The sequence below is a fragment of the Heterodontus francisci genome, chromosome 2 (genome assembly GCF_036365525.1).
Source record: "Heterodontus francisci isolate sHetFra1 chromosome 2, sHetFra1.hap1, whole genome shotgun sequence".
Classification (NCBI taxonomy): Eukaryota; Metazoa; Chordata; class Chondrichthyes; order Heterodontiformes; family Heterodontidae; genus Heterodontus; species Heterodontus francisci.
The window spans coordinates 183,713,206-183,734,163 of NC_090372.1; the positions used below are offsets into that span (position 1 = coordinate 183,713,206).

General features: G+C 45.5%; 1 protein-coding gene across 4 annotated transcripts in view; it reads right to left on the reverse strand.

Annotated features, from left to right (window-relative positions):
• LOC137349219 (partitioning defective 3 homolog) overlaps nucleotides 1-20,958 on the reverse strand; it is a 956,485-nt gene that overhangs the window by 288,418 nt on the left and 647,109 nt on the right. For all 4 annotated transcript variants that reach the window (XM_068014722.1, XM_068014712.1, XM_068014729.1 and 1 more), the window contains exon 15: nucleotides 13,447-13,597. In XM_068014722.1, the coding sequence (XP_067870823.1) occupies nucleotides 13,447-13,597 (151 nt within the window). The remainder of the gene's footprint in view (nucleotides 1-13,446; nucleotides 13,598-20,958) is intronic.

Here is a 20,958-nt window from a genome sequence, read left to right on the forward strand (position 1 = left end):
TGGACAAGTCCCCAGGTCCGGATGGGATCTATCCCAGGTTACTGAGGGAAGCGAGAGAGGAAATAGCTGGGGCCTTAACAGATATCTTTGCAGCATCCTTAAACACGGGTGAGGTCCCGGAGGACTGGAGAATTGCTAATGTTGTCCCCTTGTTTAAGAAAGGTAGCAGGGATAATCCAGGTTGAGCCTGACGTCAGTGGTAGGGAAGCTGCTGGAGAAGATATTGAGGGATAGGATCTATTCCCATTTGGAAGAAAATGGGCTTATCAGTGATAGGCAACATGGTTTTGTGCAGGGAAGGTCATGTCTTACCAACTTAATAGAATTCTTTGAAGAACCAAGACAGCATGGAGTGGGCTTCGCCATCAGAAACTCCTTGCTCAGCATGATAGAGCCTCCCTCAAATGGCTCGGAACGCATACTGTCCATCCGACTGCTCACCACCTCTGGTCCAGTACACCTACTCAGCATCTATGCTCCAACACTCTGTTCCGCACCTGAAGCTAAAGACCAGTTCTATGAACAACTCCATAACATCATTAGCAGCATCCCCAACACCGAACACCTATTCCTGCTGGGGGACTTTAATGCCAGGGTTGGGGCCGACCATGACTCATGGCCCTCCTGCCTTGGGCGCTATGGCGTTGGAAGGATGAATGAGAACGGGCAGAGACTGCTTGAGTTGTGTACCTATCATAACCTCTGCATCACCAACTCGTTCTTTCACACTAAACCCTGTCACCAGGTTTCATGGAGGCACCCAAGATCACGTCGTTGGCACCAGCTAGACCTCATTGTCACAAGGCGAGCCGCCTTAAACAGTGTTCAAATCACACGCAGCTTCCACAGTGCGGACTGCGACACCGACCACTCCCTGGTGTGCAGCAAGGTTAGACTCAGACCAAAGAAGTTGCATCATTCCAAGCAGAAGGGCCACCCGCGCATCAACACGAGCAGAATTTCTCACCCACAGCTGTTACAAAAATTTCTAAATTCACTTGTAACAGCCCTTCAAAACACTCCCACAGGGGATGCTGAGACCAAGTGGGCCCACATCAGAGACGCCATCTATGAGTCAGCTTTGACCACCTACGGCAAAAGTGCGAAGAGAAATGCAGACTGGTTTCAATCTCATAATGAAGAGCTGGAACCTGTCATAGCCACTAAGCGCATTGCACTTTTGAACTACAAGAAAGCCCCCAGCGATTTAACATCCGCAGCACTTAAAGCAGCCAGAAGTACTGCACAAAGAACAGCTAGGCGTTGCGCAAACGACTACTGGCAACACCTATGCAGTCATATTCAGCTGGCCTCTGACACAGGAAACATCAGAGGAATGTATGATGGCATGAAGAGAGCTCTTGGGCCAACCATCAAGAAGATCACCCCCCTCAAATCTAAATCGGGGGACATAATCACTGACCAACGCAAACAGATGGACCGCTGGGTTGAGCACTACCTAGAACTGTACTCCAGGGAGAATGCTGTCACTGAGACTGCCCTCAATGCAGCCCAGCCTCTACCAGTCATGGATGAGCTGGACATACAGCCAACCAAATCGGAACTCAGTGATGCCATTGATTCCCTAGCCAGCGGAAAAGCCCCTGGGAAGGACAGCATTACCCCTGAAATAATCAAGAGTGCCAAGCCTGCTATACTCTCAGCACTACATGAACTGCTATGCCTGTGCTGGGACGAGGGAGCAGTACCCCAGGACATGCGCGATGCCAACATCATCACCCTCTATAAAAACAAAGGTGACCGCGGTGACTGCAACAACTACCGTGGAATCTCCCTGCTCAGCATAGTGGGGAAAGTCTTTGCTCGAGTCGCTCTGAACAGGCTCCAGAAGCTGGCCGAGCGCGTCTACCCTGAGGCACAGTGTGGCTTTCGTGCAGAGAGATCGACCATTGACATGCTGTTCTCCCTTCGTCAGATACAGGAGAAATGCCGTGAACAACAGATGCCCCTCTACATTGCTTTCATTGATCTCACCAAAGCCTTTGACCTCGTCAGCAGACGTGGTTCTCTTCAGACTACTAGAAAAGATCGGATGTCCACCAAAGCTACTAAGTATCATCACCTCATTCCATGACAATATGAAAGGCACAATTCAACATGGTGGCTCCTCATCAGAGCCCTTTCCTATCCTGAGTGGTGTGAAACAGGGCTGTGTTCTCGCACCCACACTTTTTGGGATTTTCTTCTCCCTGCTGCTTTCACATGCGTTCAAATCCTCTGAAGAAGGAATTTTCCTCCACACAAGATCAGGGGGCAGGTTGTTCAACCTTGCCCGTCTAAGAGCGAAGTCCAAAGTACGGAAAGTCCTCATCAGAGAACTCCTCTTTCCTGACGATGCTGCTTTAACATCTCACACTGAAGAATGCCTGCAGAGTCTCATCGACAGGTTTGCGTCTGCCTGCAATGAATTTGGCCTAACCATCAGCCTCAAGAAAACGAACATCATGGGGCAGGATGTCAGAAATGCTCCATCCATCAATATTGGCGACCACGCTCTGGAAGTGGTTCAAGAGTTCACCTACCTAGGCTCAACTATCACCAGTAACCTGTCTCTAGATGCAGAAATCAACAAGCGCATGGGTAAGGCTTCCACTGCTATGTTCAGACTGGCCAAGAGAGTGTGGGAAAATGGCGCACTGACACGGAACACAAAAGTCCGAGTGTATCAGGCCTGTGTCCTCAGTACCTTGCTCTACGGCAGCGAGGCCTGGACAACGTATGCCAGCCAAGAGCGACGTCTCAATTCATTCCATCTTCGCTGCCTTCGGAGAATACTTGGCATCAGGTGGCAGGACTATATCTCCAACACAGAAGTCCTTGAAGCGGCCAACATCCCCAGCTTATACACACTACTGAGTCAGCGGCGCTTGAGATGGCTTGGCCATGTGAGCCGCATGGAAGATGGCAGGATCCCCAAAGACACATTGTACAGCGAGCTCGCCACTGGTATCAGACCCACCGGCCGTCCATGTCTCCGTTATAAAGACGTCTGCAAACGCGACATGAAATCGTGTGACATTGATCACAAGTCGTGGGAGTCAGTTGCCAGCATTCGCCAGAGCTGGCGGGCAGCCATAAAGACAGGGCTAAATTGTGGCGAGTCGAAGAGACTTAGTAGTTGGCAGGAAAAAAGACAGAGGCGCAAGGGGAGAGCCAACTGTGCAACAGCCCCAACAAACAAATTTCTCTGCAGCACCTGTGGAAGAGCCTGTCACTCCAGAATTGGCCTTTATAGCCACTCCAGGCGCTGCTTCACAAACCACTGACCACCTCCAGGCGCGTATCCATTGTCTCTCGAGATAAGGAGGCCCAAAAGGGGAAAAAAGAAAGGAGAATTCTTTGAGGAAGTGACAAAGTTGATCGATGAGGGAAGGGCTGTAGATGTCATATACATGGACTTCAGTAAGACGTTTGATAAGGTTCCCCATGGTAGGCTGATGGAGAAAGTGAAGTCGCATGGGGTCCAAGGTGTACTAGCTAGATGGATAAAGAACTGGCTGGGCAACAGGAGACAGAGAGTAGCAGTGGAAGGGAGTTTCTCAAAATGGAGACGTGTGACCAGTGGTGTTCCACAGGGATCCGTGCTGGGACCACTGTTGTTTGTGATATACATAAATGATTTGGAGGAAAGTATAGGTGGTCTGATTAGCAAGTTTGCAGACGACACTAAGATTGGTGGAGTAGCAGATAGTGAAGGGGACTGTCAGAGAATACAGCAGAATATAGATAGATTGGAGAGTTGGGCAGAGAAATGGCAGATGGAGTTCAATCAGGGCAAATGCGAGGTGATGCATTTTGGAAGATCCAATTCAAGAGTGAACTATACAGTAAATGGAAAAGTCCTGGGGAAAATTGATGTACAGAGAGATTTGGGTGTTCAGGTCCATTGTTCCCTGAAGGTGGAAACGCAGGTCAATAGAGTGGTCAAGAAGGCATACGGCATGCTTTCCTTCATCGGACAGGGTATTGAGTACAAGGGGTGGCAGGTCATGTTACAGTTGTATAAGACTTTGGTTCGGCCACATTTGGAATACTGCGTGCAGTTCTGGTCGCCACATTACCAAAAGGATGTGGATGCTTTGGAGAGGGTGCAAAGGAGGTTCACCAGGATGTTGCCTGGTATGGAGGGCGCTAGCTATGAAGAGAGGTTGAGTAGATTAGGATTATTTTCATTAGAAAGACGGAGGTTGAGGGAGGACCTGATTGAGGTGTACAAAATCATGAGAGGTATAGACAGGGTGGATAGCAAGAAGCTTTTTCCCAGAGTAGGGGATTCAATTACTAGGGGTCACGAGTTCAAAGTGAGAGGGGAAAAGTTTAGGGGGGATATGCGTGGAAAGTTCTTTACGCAGAGGGTGGTGGGTGCCTGGAACGCGTTGCCAGCGGAGGTGGTAGACGCGGGCACCATAGCGTCTTTTAAGATGTATCTAGACAGATACATGAATGGGCAGGAAGCAAAGAGATACAGACCCTTAGAAAATAGGCGACATGTTTAGATAGAGGATCTGGATCGGCGCAGGCTTGGAGGGCTGAAGGGCCTGTTGCTGTGCTGTAATTTTCTTTGTTCTTTGATACACTTGCCAGTGGACAGCTGAAAAGCAGAGTTAGCAGACTGCCTCTTTTAGGCAAGGAAAATAAAGAAAGACATCGAATCACCTGGAAATTGCTGAACTTTGTGGGTGTTTTTTAAAAAAGGAAGGTCAACAAAAGGGTTGACCAGTAAACAAGTACTTGAACACATGCGATTTCAAGTAAACACAACAGGTGTTCTAACCTGAAGGGACGGATGTTTACAAGGAAATGACAGACCACGATATATGGCTGTCACAGGATTGTTGCTGAACCGTTTTCGGTTTCATTTTGAACTGTCAAAAGCCAGCTGTTTTTTGGACTAAAAGAGGCAGTTGGAGGTTTGCATATTGACCTGCCAGGAGACCAGAAGAAATCCCAGAGCTATGTTACCTCTCATTGAAGAATCCTTAGTCTTGAAAAGAAAACCCTGTATGAAGCTGTACTGTTGCCTCCTGTATTTGAAGAAATCCCACATGTTTACACAAAACCTTGCATCTTTGAAAGAACTTTGCAACGAGTGTGAGAGAACTGAAAACTTTGTTGCTGCACACCTGATCTAAGACCTATGAGAAGCCTTCCGTCGATGAATTTCTTTGAATGCCTACCCAAATAGACTGTTCATCAACATCGCCTGGAAAGATTCCTAGTGGCAGCGACCTATTTGACTTTGGGACACCTCGCCAAAACAAAGGACTTCCATCTCTTCTCTCCAGTACAAGTTTTTTTTTTGATTCCTTCTATTTCTTTGCAACGGCTGGAAACAAAAATCCTTTTTTTTTTCCTGGTTAACCAGTTTTGTACGTGATTGTGTAGGATAAAAATAAGGGGCTTTAATATTTCAATTCACGTATATATTTACTTCATTATTGGTTAGGATTTGGTTTATAATAAACGGATAATTTTGTTGTTTATTAAAGAAACCTGTTTGGTGTTCTTTATTCTGGGGACATGTCTCAGTAAGTGGGAAAATTTATTGATATGCTGTGACCTGTGGAGAAGTGGAACTGAATTAACAGTGCACTCCTTCCGCCTTGGTCATTACAGTATTCTGAAATATCCCCTTAAATGTCTGCCACCGCATTACTATTGACCTATCCCTTAAACTAATTTGCCAGTTCACTTGAGCCAATTCTGCTGTTATGCCCTCATAATTGCTCTTATTTAACTTAAGTATTGTGAACTGTGAGGAGGATAGTGCAGAACTTCAAAAGGGCATATACGGGTTGGTGCAATGAGTGGCAGATGAAATTTAATGCAGAACAGTGAAATGATTCATTTTGGTAGAAAGAACGAGGAGAAACAATATAAATAGGACATAGAACATTACAGCGCAGTACAGGCCCTTCGGCCCTCGATGTTGCGCCGACCTGTTAAACCAATTGTCCACTAACCTGCATTCCTACCTTCTCCTTTAACTTTGACTTCCTAATTTTCCATGCAACTGAACCCTGCCCCTCCCACTATTTAGTTTAAAGCCCTATCTATGCAATTCGCCAGGACTCTGGTCCCAGCATGATGCAGGTGGAGCCCGTCACATCGGAACAGCTCCCTCCTTCCCCAGTACTGGTGCCAATGCCCCATGAATTTGAACCCATTTCTCCCACACCAATCTTTGAGCCACGCATTTACCTCTTTAATCTTATTGACCCTGTGCCAATTAGCTCGTGGTTCAGATAGTAATCCAGCGATTATTACCTTTTCGGTTCTGCTTTTTAATTTAGCCCCTAGCTGCTCATATTTCCTCAGCAGAACTTCTATCCTCGTTCTATCTACATTGTTGGTGCCTACGTGGACCATGACAACTGGACCTTTCCCCTCCCACTCCAAGTTCCTCTGCAGCCCAGATGAGATATCCCGAACCCTGGCACCAGGTAGGCAACACAGCCTTCGGGCCTCTCGATCCTGGCCACAGAGAACAGTGTCTATGCCCTTAACTATACTATCCCTGATTATGACTACATTTCACTTTTCTCCCCCCACTTGAATGGCTCCCTGTACCACGGTGCTATGGTCAGTTTGCTCATCCTCCCTACAGTCCCTGCTCTCTTCCACACAGGGAACAAGAATCTCGAACCTGTTGGCAAGGACAAGGGCTGAGGCTCCTGCAATACTACCTCCTAGATCCCTCTACCTGCCTCACTTATAGTCACACCCTCCTATCCCTGACCAAATTCAAGGTTAATCTAAGGGGTGTCACTGTCTCCTGAAACACAACGTCCAGGTAACTCTCCCCCTCCCTGATGTGTCGCAATGTCCGAAGCCCAGACTCCAGCTCATCAACTCTGAGCCGGAGTTCTTCGAGCAGCCAACACTTGCTGCAGATGTGGTCACCAGGAACCACAATGGGGTCCACCAGCTCCCACATCATGCAGGTACAACACATCGCCTGGCCCTGCATCTCTACCTTATTTAATTAGATTTTAATTTGTTTTTTAAATTTCTGACTGGTCTTTAGTTTTTAATCTGTAAAATATTTCTCCTATTCACCTTTAATCTGAAATCAATTTACAATAGGTAAGTCAAATTAGCAGTTACTTACCAACCAATGAACTTACGGTTTTCCTGTGATGTCACTTTGTTTTTTTTGCACTGTTTTTACTCGCTTTAAATACCAAAAAATTCGATTATTTGCACTCGGAACCTTGATTCCCTAAAAAAAAACACTACCTACTATATTAAAAAAAGAACTGTTGACCTTTCGCTTTACTTTAGTTACTTACCGAGCTATTTAGAGTTATTCTCGAACAGCTGTTACTCACCAACCAATCACCTTGCAGCTTTCTTGTGATGTCACTGTCGACTTTTTTTCAAACTCCGACGTGCCTAGACTGCTCAAGGCTCAGGTCAACTGGAGCATTGTGTCCAGTTCAGGGCACCACACTTTCGGAATGATGTGAAGGCATTAGAGAGGGTCCAGAAAAGATTCACGAGAATGGTTCCAGGGATGAGGAACTTCAGTTATGTGGATAGGTTGGAGAAGCTGTGTCTGTTCTCCTTGGAGGTGGAGATTTGATAGAGATGTTCAATATCATGACGGGTGTGGACAAAGTAGATCGGGAGAACCTGTTCTCACTGGCCGAAGGATCCAGAACCAGAGGACTGAGATGAGGAGAAATTACTGCATTCAAAGGGTTGTGAATCTTTGGAATTCTCTACCCCAGGGTGTTGTGGATGTTCCATCATTGAAAAGATTTAAGGCTGGGATAGATAGGATTTTGGTCTCACAAGGAATCAAGGGATATGAGGAGTGGGCAGGAAAGTGCAATTGAAGCCCAAAATCAGCTATGATCATATTGAATGGTGGAGCAGGCTCGATGGGCCATATGGTCTACTTCTGCTCCTATTTCTTGTGTTCTTGCGATTTAAGGTGATTGGCAAAATAAGCAAACGCGACATCAAGAAAATATTTTATACGCAGTGAGTGGTTAGGATCTGGAATGCACTGCCTGAGAGTGTGATGCAGGCAGATTCAATCGAGGCCTTCAAATGAGAAGTGGATAATTATCTGAAGAGAAACGATTTGTCGGGCTACGGGGAAAAAGCAGGGTAATGGGTCTCGGTGAGTTGCTCTTGCAGAGAGCCAGCATGGACACGATGGGCCGAATAACCTCATTCTGTGCTGTAACCATTCTATGACATACCTTTGATGTGTGGTCACTGTTGTAATGTAGGAAATGAAGCAGCCAATTAGCACACAGCAAGCTCCAACAAACAGCAATTTGATAATGACCAGGTAATTGCTTTTGTGATGGTGAATGAGAGATAAATATTGGTCAGGACAAGAGGGATAACTCACCTGCTCTTCTACAAAATAGTGCCATGGTATCTTTTACTTCCACCTGAGAGACCAGACAGGGCCTCGATTTAACATCTCCTCTGAAAGAAAGCACCTCCAACAATGTATGCTGCACTCCCTCGGGACTGCACTGGAGTGCCAGCCTCGATTTGTGTGCTGAAGTCCTGAAGTGGGACTTGAACCCACAACCTTTTGACTCAGAGGCGACGGTGCCACCAACTGATTCACTGACACCTGCTAATGCCTACAACTTTAGGAGCACTGGGCTCCCATATCTACAGCAGTGTTTCCAGTACACATAACAGTATCTGGCCCGTAATCTATGAGACACACATCCAAAGGGCATGAAGGAGGCTAGGAGCGGGATGCCAGGGTTGGGTGCAGAGGGGAAGAAAATGTCCAAGAAGGAATGCAGGAATGTACCAGTGGATGGATCAAGGTGAAAACTGGGGTGCACAAGAGTTAAATCAGTGTCCTGGCTGTCATGTTGTTAATACATGCGCCACGGTGGCACAGGATTCAAAGTTAAATTGATTTTACACATAGGAGGACAGCATAATGGAGATTACAGGTGAAATTTTCCCAACTTAGTCCCTGGCCAAACGGTGGGATCATTTGCGTGTCAAGAACCTGAATTGTGAAGGAGCAGACTTTGCCGAGTCTCCTTACCTGAGCCACGGCATTAGCATCCTGCCTCTGAGTTCCCAATCAGGGAGGGTGGGTGGGATGATGGGCTGGATCTGACTTTCCGAACACTTTCCTGCACAGCACCCCTCAGGCCAACACTCCTTGCAGCTGTGCTTATTTCTCTCTCTCCAGGTACCTCACATTCACAGCCAATACTCACAGTCACCCTCAGCCTATTGCCCCTTCTCACCGATGCCTCACAATCAGAGACCTTCCCTCCCACTCTGCATAAGCCATGACCAACAGTCACACTCCTCTGCTTTCTCTCCTTGCAGGAGAAGACAGCACAGAAACTTGGTGAGAGGCAGAGACCTGGGGCTGAGCAGGGCGGGTGTGGCCTTCCAATGACAGGCACCTTAACTGCCACTGGCAACGTGCACCCACCTGGCCAACTGGGAAAGATGTCTTATTCCAGGAGACTGCAGATGTCAGCTGTGACATACAGCGAGAGCCTGAGTCTCCTGATGCTAAGACATGTCGAGAGAGCAGATCCTCTGCCTGTAGACCTATATCGGGGGTCTTGCCTCCTTCCATCTGAATCTTGGTGTCCCTCCTCTCTGGCCTGCTGAGGGGCACACGGCTGAGGAGAAGGCAGCTGGTGCAGCTGCTGGTGTTGCTTCTCCTGTTGCTATTAGTGTTACTTCTCCTCATTTCCTTCATCAGAGGAGCAAAGTGGAGCTGCATAAGCTGCTCCTATGCCATGGTGAAGGCCAGCAGAAGGGAAGTGCAGCTAAAGATGAGTAAAGTGCCAGACAGGTGAAGAGCCTTCTAAGAAGTTGACAATCGCCTGTCAAGCAGTGATAGCACTCCGGGAGAAGAGGAGCTTTGAACAGCAGCCTCTCACATGGCCACAGCTGGAGCTCTTCAGTTTCACTGATCGAAACCTTCCTAGCTTGTCAGTTTCACTGTAGAAGCACTCCCCACTGTGCACTCACCTCGGTGCCCCCGGTGAGTTGCTGGCAGGTCAGGAAACAGGTGACTTGGTTTTTAAATCTAGAATTGAGGATTAAAACAGTACTTAATAACCTATTTGATCATTTTAGTTACTTAGCCAACAGCTGCACAGGTGTTCCCTGCTCGCCTTCAATCCTGCTGCAGTGAAAGCTGGGAGAGGGCGGGATGATGAAGGGATCCTGACCCCCTCAAGCATCCATACCTGCCTCTCCTTACCTGTAGCAAGTAGTAGATGAGCAGCAGTATGCATATCACTCATGGGTCAGTGGGTAGCACTCTTGCCTGAGTCAGAAGGTTGAGAGTTCAAGTCCAGAGATTTAAGCTACAAGATCTAGGCTGACACTCCAGTACCAAGGGAGTGCTATACTAATAGTCATTTGGTTGTACAGAACTTGAGAATTGCTGAAAATAGAGACATGTTGTCGAAGCTTTTCATCTTGCACTCATCAGGACAATACACAAGAGTAACCAATGTAAGGGAAAATAACTTATACTGCATGAGAAAAGAGTGATTTGTTGGCAAGTGGGAGAATACACCAGTTTATGGTGACTGACAGTTAACTGCCAAGCTTTGTTTGAAATTTAAACCAGGTAGCTTGGCTCTGATTGGTCAAAGCATTGTCCTGAGGAACGAACCAGCGAATGGTTGTCACTTATTTTGTTCAGCTGAAACAGGCACGTGTGTACGCGTTCTTTCTGTACACACAGAACAAGGCCCTGTGTATTAATATATGTAGCTTCCAGTACATGCAAATGCGCCACACTGCGAGCCTTACTAACAATTTTAAATTGGTTGACAACGTAATTCTTAGCACACTGGATTATTTAGCAAATGTTGTCCAATTGCGGAATCACATCTGATGTTGAACACTGTTTTGAGTTTTGCAAGCATGGGTTGGTTGGGTACAGCCTGTACCTTGCCCGTTGCGAACAGTGGAAGGGACATGTTGTTTGATACGATCTGCCAGTCTTTGGGATGTAGGGCCTATATACCTAGCATCACACTGGCATTGAAAAGCTTTGACAACATGTCTCTATTTTCAGCAATTCTCAAGTGCTATACTGTCACAAGTAACATCTTACAGATACCTACCCTTTCAGGTTGAGGTAAAAGATCTCATGGCACTATAGGGGTGTTACCTACTGTGACCTGGACAATATTTATCCCTCAACCAAGATCACTAAAAAAAAGAGATGAATATTTTACTTCATGGCTGTTTGTGGGATCCTGCTGTGTGCAAATTGCAGTCATGTTTTCTAAAACAATGACTACGCCTCTAAAAAGTGCTTAATTGGCTGTAAAGAAGTTTGGAATGTTCGGAGGTTGTGAAAAGCACTATATAAATGCAAGTCTTTCTTTTGCATTTAGTAGAGCCACCAACCCAATTGCTCCACATTCCTTGCATCATATTGCATTACTGAGCCACATAAATCTGGAAATTTGCAAATTTCAACTCCAGAACCATGCTGAATTAGCTATTCTAACTGGTTAGGATCAGGGTGGAAGGAAATAAAAATCATTCTGGGTTAAGATTGAGTTCACTAGCTAACAACTGGCCATTAGAAATGCAGGGCGGAAATTTATGCTCTCCACCGTGTCAGGTTTACAGGCAGGGAACGCATTTAATCAGGCGCCACCTTCCCGCCTCCACCCAAATTAAGTCTGGGACGGGAAAGCCTGTGAATGGCTTTCCCGCCCCACCGCCAATTGAGGCCCTTAAGTGGACAATTATTGCCCAATTAAGGCCTTCATCCCGCCACTGCCGGTATTAGCCCAGTGCCTGATCGAAGGACCTGGCATCAGGAAAGGGCAGCGGAGTGGTGGGGGGGGGGTCCCTGCTGGGAGCCACCCCCTCTCCTTGCTGCTAACACCTCCAACACCCCCCTCCCCCATGACCTTCACCCCGCAAAACCCCTCCCGCCTTGACTTACTTCTGGCCTGGGTCCAGCGCCTCTGGTGAGTCCAGTACCTGCTGCAGTCACCCACTCCGCAGCTGCGCTGCTCAGTTGAAGAGATGCCAGCCTCTGATTGGCTGACAGCTCTCAGCAGGCGGAACTTCCATCCTTAATCCCGGGGAAGGCCCGCCGCTCTCAACTTCAGTACTTAATTGGCACCTAATCCAGCGGGCCTTACCCAGAGGAGGTTACACGGACCCTCGTCAGCGCTTGAGTCAGTGCTCGAGACCCCTGTCACCAAGGTAAAATCCTGGCTTCTGTGTGTAGATGTCTGCTGAAGGACTGAACTTGCTTGTGACAGACCACCCAATCAAGTAGCTTGCCAAAGTCAGTATCCGGGTTCAAAATACAAAGAACAGATTCACTGTCCTAGAAACAGCATCTGCACAGTTAATACCAGGTATTATTCGCAAGATCAGATTTATTTAGAGAAAGTTGACCAGCCTCCCCTGCAGGAGATAGGGAGGGAAGAAAACAGAAAACCTTTTCCATTCCCATGCCAAAATATAGTTTTTATGACTTGCAGTTGTATTATTTTTTCCTAAATTAAAAAAAAATCTAACCATTCACATTAAAAAAATCGGATCTCAAGCAGTAACGTCTGAAAGCATCATAACCATAAGATCCTCATCATACAATCCACAGCTTTGGATAGTTATAGATTTTTAGTTTTATGTTCTAATTTGATGAATTTAGAATTGCTTTATTTGTTCAAAACGGACAACAATGAACAGTAGAACATCAGATTTATGGCCTGTGAGACTTGGCTTACTTGTTATTTTCTTGTGCACATATTGTAATTGAAGCCCACAGTTCTTCAAACAAAACACGCGATCATATCGACTTCTCCTGTCCCCCCGCCACCACTACAGTTTTGTAAACTTTGTCATGATAATGTTGAAAACGAGATTCAAACAAAAGAATGGTAATAACTTTTATATTGTCCAGGGATAGTGGTTTGGTAGCTGAGGCAATCCAATAATAATAAAGCATACATATTCTGTTCAGTAACGAGCCTGATGGGTGAATGGACTTTTAAAGAAAATAATTCTGTCGCTGGAAGTGTTTGTTTTAAAAAAAAATTTAAATCCCCAATTCCCTTAGTTGACCTATAATGTGGGCATTTAGACACCAGGTGGACCTTTATTCACTAGATGCTTCTCTGACAATTTCTAACTGTCTCACAGTATGTGCTAATAACCTCATTAACTGTGAACAGTGTAGTCTTGATCTGAATAAAAGTAATTCTCACTGAGTGCTGAGAGTTTTTTTTCAATGTTTCACAGTTCATTGTTACAAAATATTGCAAAGCCAATGTCAGAAAAAGATCATTGGAATACTAGACAAAGAAAAGCAGATACTATTTTAATGGTCCTGTGTCAGTGAAAGAAAATATACTAATTGTCCTTTGACAGACCTTGAAAAGAAAAAAAGGTCCATCAAATGGCTACTTGACTCACCCATTAGTCTGTTATACCCAATATTCCTGGTGGGTGACTCATCTAGTCCCTCAATTCCACTGTAAAGTGAATGTGAAATCCTTCGCTCTCTGTCGTCCATCATAGCATCAATAGGCAACTCAGGCCCAGGGGGACTCCCAGGTGTCTCGAGCTGGGGAGAAAGAGAAAATCTACATTGAAGGACTATTTAGCAGCATGGGGGAATACAACTAGTTGCCCTGGGCCTGCATCCGACTGGGTACCCAATGAACTAGAACTCCTCACCAAGACTCAAAATAATTTGCTATGACAGTCGTGCTTAATGACTAACTTTCTACGCCAGTTTGCACAATACCTCCCATGGCGCCCTGTCAGACTTCAACACTCCAAGAAGAAGCTCCGTTTCAGTCGTTTCAGAGTTTTTTTTAAATCAAAAAAGCACTGGAATCACAAAAGGTTGTAAACTGCACAAAGAAATGCATATTTTTTTGTTTCCAGAAATAACAAAATTACAGTTGCAACGGATGAGAGTGTGCGTGCAGTCACACGCTGATTTTATTTTTTCCTGGGGTTTAAGGTTTGTCGCATTTTCTCTTAATTTGGTTCTGAAACAGAAAATAGGCTTATTTAACTCGTTCTGACATTTGCCATGGGATTGAAGTAATTCTGAGTGATTGATATATGGCAATTAAACTAATCCATGCAACTCTAAGCAGCAGAATATCAATATAGTTAGATTTAAAGTCAAGTTTTATGAGAAGTGATAAGCCACTAGTTCCAGTAAGATTTCTTCCATTCAATTTTTTGGTGCCGTAATCTCAAGAGGATTGGGTGCACTGGATTAGATCCAAGCTGTTCATATCTGGGAGTTGGATTCAATTCGAGCTGAGATCATCGGGATGAGAGTCTTCTGGTTGCAATGGCCCTCTGTAAAATGGGTTTGGGTGAATCGCATTCCACTTCCGCAGCCCACAAAGAACAAAGAACAGTACAGCACAGGAACAGGCCATTCGGCCCTCCAAGCCTGCGCCGATCTTGATGCCTGCCTAAACTAAAACCTTCTGCACTTCCGGGGTCCATATCCCTCTATTCCCATCCTATTCATGTATTTGTCAAGATGCCTCTTAAACATTGCTTTCGTACCTGCTTCCACCACCTCCCCCGGCAACAAGTTCCAGGCACTCACCACCCTCTGTGTAAAGAACTTGCCTCGCACATCCCCTCTAAACTTTGCCCCTCTCATCTTAAACCTATGTCCCCTAGTAACTGACTCTTCCAACCTGGGAAAAAGCTTCTGACTATCCACTCTGTCCATGTCGTTCATAACTTTGTAAACCTCTATCATGTCGCCCCTCCAACTCCGTCATTCCAGTGAAAACAATCTGAGTTTATCCAACCTCTCCTCATAGCTAATGGCCTCCAGACCAGGCAACATCCTGGTAAACCTCTTCTGTACCCTCTCCAAAGCCTCCACGTCCTTCTGGTAGTGTGGCGACCAGAATTGCATGCAATATTCTAAGTGTGGCCTAACTAAGGTTCTGTACAGCTGCAGCATGACTTGCCAATTTTTACACTCTATGCCCCTACCGATGAAGGCAAGCATGCCGTATGCCTTCTTGACTACCTTATCCACCTGCGTTGCCACTTTCAGTGACCTGTGGACCTGTACGCCCAGATCTCTCTGCCTGTCAATACTCCTAAGGGTTCTGCCATTTCCTGTATACTGTCACAACTGCCACTAAGTGGGCTGGATTTTATTTTCCTGCTGCCAGCAAAAAAAAAGGCAGCCCACAGTGCGGGCCGTGCGCTGCCATGCCACCAGCTCATTATAATATGTAGGGTGGCCAGCCCACCCCCACCAAATCATGTGGCGGGGTGGTCTCAGGAACACCATCAACAGTGTTGCCTGTTTCTGCGCAGGCGCCATGTTGAAAGGGCTGGCGGGCCTGCGTTGACAGATGACAGTTAACCCCGTCTCTCCCCCACCCCCAACTACACTAAAAATGTTTGGCCCGTTCCCTGTAACGTGCCCCCACCGCCACCCCCACCCCCCAGTACACTGAAATTGCAGAGTTGATCCCTTCTCTCGTCAACTGCACAAAGTGCAGAGATCACCCCTTCCCACACACTAAAAATGCAGCGATGACACCCCCCCCCACCCCACCCCAACTACATTAAAAATGCTCTGAACCCCCTTCCCCAAATCGGTGGCGCCAGCTTCCCCTGGACAGGAAAGCGAGTGTGCGTGAGTGCCGCCTTTGCACTGAAGATCCAGAACCGAAGGTGAGATCGTGGGGAATTGGATTTAAATGTATGCATAGAGTTTATTTAAATATTTAAAGTTGGGTCCCGTCACCAAATGGTGGTGGGGTGCCGCCACTGAGCCTCGCCGCCACCGGGAAAATCGGGCCCAGCAATCCCGGTGTCAGGCTCCATGGCGGGCTGTTGCCTCAGCAGTCTTCCGGCTTCCCCCGCCACAGAACCCAACATCGGGAGCTCAACAAAATTCAGCCCAGTGAGTGAGATTGGCACAAAAACAAGAAATGCTGGATTCACTCAGCAGGTCTGGCAGCATCTGTGGAAAGAGAAGCAGAGTTAACGTTTCGGGTCAGTGACCCTTCTTCGGAACTGACAAATATTAGAAAAGTCACAGATTATAAACAAGTGAGGTGGGGGTTGGGCAAGAGATAACAAAGGAGAAGGTGCAGTTTGGACCAGGCCACATAGCTGACCAAAAGGTCACGGAGCAAAGGCAAACAATATGTTAATGGTGTGTTGAAAGACAAAGCATTAGTACAGATTAGGTGTGAATATACTGAATAATGAACATCAGCAAGTACAAACCTGAAGAAAAACAACCTGAAAAAAACAGTGGGTAAGCAAACTGAACAAACTAAGATGAAATGAAATAAATGCAAAAAAAATTGTAAAAAATGTAAAAAGGAATGCAAAAAAAAAGGAAGAAAAAATAACTAAAAATGACTAAAAATGAAAGTAAAGTGGGGGGCTGTCATGCTCTGAAATTATTGAACTCAATGTTCAGTCCGGCAGGCTGTAGTGTGCCTAATCGGTAGATGAGATGCTGTTCCTCGAGCTTGCGTTGATGTTCACTGGAACACTGCAGCAATCCCAGGACAGAGATGTGAGCATGAGAGCAGGGGGGAGTGTTGAAATGGCAAGCAACCGGAAGCTCAGGGTCCTGCTTGCGGACTGAGCGGAGATGTTCCGCAAAGCGATCACCCAGTCTGCGCTTGGTCTCCCCAATGTAGAGGAGACCACACTGTGAGCAGCGAATACAGTATGCTACATTGAAAGAAGTACAAGTAAATCGCTGCTTCACCTGAAAGGAGTGTTTGGGGCCTGGGATAGTGAGGAGAGAGGAGGTAAATGGGCAGGTATTACACCTCCTGCGATTGCAAGGGAAGGTGCCCTGGGACGGGGACGAGGTGGTGGGGGTAATGGAGGAGTGGACCAGGGTGTCGCGGAGGGAACGATCCCTTCGGAATGCTGACAGGGGAAGGGAGGGGAAGATGCGACTGGTAGTGGCATCACGCTGGAGGTGGCGAAAATGGCGGAGGATGATCCTTTGGATATGGAGGCTGGTGGGATGAAAAGTGAGGACAAGGGGAACCCTGTCACGGTTCTGGGAGGGAGGGGAAGGGGTGAGGGTAGAGGTGCGGGGAATGGGTCGGACACGGTTGAGGGCCCTGTCAACCACAGTGGGGGGAAATCCTCGGTTGAGGAAAAAGGAGGTCATATCAGAAGCACCGTCATGGAAGGTAGCATCATCAGAGCAGATGCGTCGGAGACGGAGAAACTGGGAGAATGGAATGGAGTCCTTACAGGAGGTAGGGTGTGAAGAAGTGTAGTCGAGGTAGCTGTGGGAGTCAGTGGGCTTATAATGGATATTGGTAGACAACCTATCCCCAGAGATGGAGACAGAGAAGTCGAGGAAGGGAAGGGAAGTGTCAGAGATGGACCATGTAAAGGTGAGAGAAGGGTGGAAATTGGAAGCAAAGTTGATAAAGTTTTCTAGTTCGGGGCGGGAGCAGGAAACGGCACCGATACAGTCATCGAGTGAGATTGGCAATTTGGTACCAGGCTGGCTGCAATGGAAAGTACAAAAAGTCACACTGGTGCTGTTGAGGTTGGGACTGAAGCACATTGTGGAGAAGCAGCTTTAGGCTGCATCTAATCCAGCTGTACCTAACTTGCAAATGCTCAATGTCATTACTGAGTGCCTGAAATACTAAGTGCCTTATTTATCAACACTAACAGCCCTCACCTCAACAGCCCAATACGAAAAATATACAAAAACTGTGATTCTGTGATTCAGTCTGCTACTAGTCATAATACATATAATTCACCAACACACAATGGGTAACTGTCAAGGATAAGGAACAAACTAGAACACTTCCCTGAACTGACGGTAATTTGAATGATTCAGTAGGACCTGTTCCTTTACAAAAAATGATGACATCTGTTTTCAGAGGGATAACATCCCACTGCACCTTCAGAAGTGTGATTTTTCCTGTTCCTGCACAGATGGCACAATTTTCCCCTGTGCATGTATACCCCCATTTATAATTTCCTATTCTTACTTTTCTGCCATTGTGGTGAGCATTAGCTAGCATCTGTGACTACAACAACAGCATTATTGAGGATTGGTCAAGTTTTAAAACAACAGATTTTTCTTTGATGTCATGCAAACACAGTACTAATAACTTGTGTGGATATTATGGAATAATTCAAAGATTTCCAAACAAGTCTTGTGCAGGAGTATTTGATTCAAGCCACGTAAGAAAATGCATTTGATCTTTGTTAATCTGGTAATAGAGAATGCATCTGATTCAGGGGCCCCTATTACTGAGGGGAGTAAATGCGATCCCAGTAACTTTGTGGCAGCCAATATTTCCAATGATCTAGTAGAGAATAAGCACCTTTAAAACTGACAATATGTAGTGTGTGTCCAATGTGTGATGGCCTATGGGCCAAAGATGCGGCTTCAAACACCAAAACTTTGAAGCCAAGCCCAAAGTCTGAATGGAATGATCATTCATTCATATGGTAATGGGATAGCATTCCCATTGCCAAAGTAAGGAAGGTCAATGATTTCCAACTACCCTGAGATATATTGCATTTATAGCTTAAAAACATAAAGACCACTTACCTACAGTCAGAAAATCATCTTTGAATAGTAATTACTTTACACATTGGAAATGCACTGTTATGTAATGCAGTTCTGTGGCTGCTCAGAGGACAACAGTTTGTACTTAGCTAGCATATAACATAGCAAAATGTCCAAAGGGACTTTGCAAAAGTGTGTGGGTGGGAGAAACTAGACAATGAGCAGGAGTTACAAGACTTAAGAGACGACACAGAGGGCACAGTTTAAGAGGTGGATTAGTTGTAACCTTTAGCTTTCTATTCAATAATACAACTAATATTTTCCACTTTTCCCTTTCCTTAAATACCATAATTGCCACCTCTTTATATCTGAACTAATAAAACCTGAAACAGCAATGGAATTTGTCACTGGAAGTGCAAGAAGGTGACTCTTTCCCTGATTTTCTATGCCTCCATTTAGTTCTTTTCCCCACAACATGAGCAAGATTTGGAACTACCCATATGAAGAATTGCAGGCATGAGCCAAAATTACACTACCCTGTGGCACAGTGTTTCAGATCAGTAAAGTGCTGTGTGGATAGGATGCTGATATGACTAAAGTCCTTCCACCTGTTGTTTGAAAACTATGTAAATGCAGTCACCAAAAGCAATCTAAAATACCCTCAATTAAAATTTCATCCACAGCAGCAGGAAGTTCCTTTGGGGTTGGAGCTAAGGTACTTTTTGTTGCAGAACTTCACTCTGCATCTGGCTGTGCTCTACCCGAGAGCACTTGATACCGATCCTAATGCAAACACTGGAAACTATTCCAATGCTCATTTCTTAATTTGACGAGCACAAAAAAATTAAAAGCCTCCACACTGCAAAGGCTAGAGTTTCTTTAAAAAAAAGGTTGTTTTTTCAATGATCACGAATACTGAGCCCCAAAGCAAAATGTTTAACGGCTTTGTTGACCAACTGCATTAAACAGGTTTCCTATATGTGAAAGTTAAGATTCTCCCCAAGCCGAAACTTGAGCAAACATAGTGCTTATCTTAAGTCCTGAGGTGTATAAGCCCGTCTTGCTTGAAAATAAGGACCACCCATGTGGAGCTGATCTTCAAGGTACTGCTCAAGATGGTCACAGTGAGAAGGGCCTAACGTCATGCTCCAACTGTAGCAAGACCCGTTTGTAAAACAAAATGGGGGCCTCTTTCAATTACATGTGCACTGAAGCAATCAATCACACCATTCCTTGGAGGATTTGAAGAGGATACAGGAAGTGGAACAGGAAGAGATTAACCAATGCTGTTCCCAGGCCTTAATCTTGGACATAAGTGTGCAATATCACAGCAATGATATCCATGTCCATGAATAGTTGCTTACAACCAAGAGTGCGCAATACAATGTATGCAGAAAATGAACAGGAAAAACATCCAGATGGATGTGACAGCACTTTAAAGAATGCCTGATGTATGTAGCATCACCATCAGTTAAGGGACGTCAATCTAAATTCTCTCTTTGGGAATTTCACATATGGTGGCCACTAAACAGAGATTGCATTGGAAGTAATTCTAATTTCAACCTTGCACAATGGAATAATATTTTTGCAACCATGGTTCTGTATTTATCATACAAGTGGTATGAATGTCCAAACACAGTTATTTTCAAGAACTAAGTTCTCCCTCACTGCCTCAAAGGCAAAGTAACATTACATCTTTAACAGTACAGCTGTCTTCATTTTCTACATCAAAATATATTATGTGTTTGAACTTCATCAAATATTCTGATTGTGTGTTGAGGCAATCAGTGCTGCACCTCGATGTTGTAGGCAACCATTCCACATTCACCCTAATTACAGTAACTCTACTTCTCTCATCTGTCACTTCACATTTTCCTTCCTCCAGGGTAACATTTTAGAAATACTACAAGATTCCGTTCAATTCCTTTTTACCTGTACAGCAGGGCAAACAAAGCAGAAATGTACAACAGGGAGCCTCCAAAAATGGTAACTTAACCATTTGTGACAGGTCCACATATTTTGATGAAGTACATTTCAGTTTATAAAAAAATCAATAAATCATACTGAATTTTAGCAAGGTGACAAATGCAAATATGTGCATGTATTGTTGACATCATGCTTGCTTCCCAAGATATCAGTTTATAAAAAAAAAATGCAGGTCAAATAAGATAAGGTCAATATTTAAGCTCAGTGAAAAACCAACAAATTGGAGGAAACTTTTTTCCCCTCCTGATTCTGACTCATGCTTGGGTATGGTTCCATGGTCATCAGCAAGCCTTCAGTATTTTCCCCAAGTAGCCATTCTTCACTCGTGAGCCTGGACAGTAAATGTCAGCTATTTGACGATGGAGGACATTAATCAAGGTCAATATACACATCTGCACATTTCCAGCAGGGGTCACTGG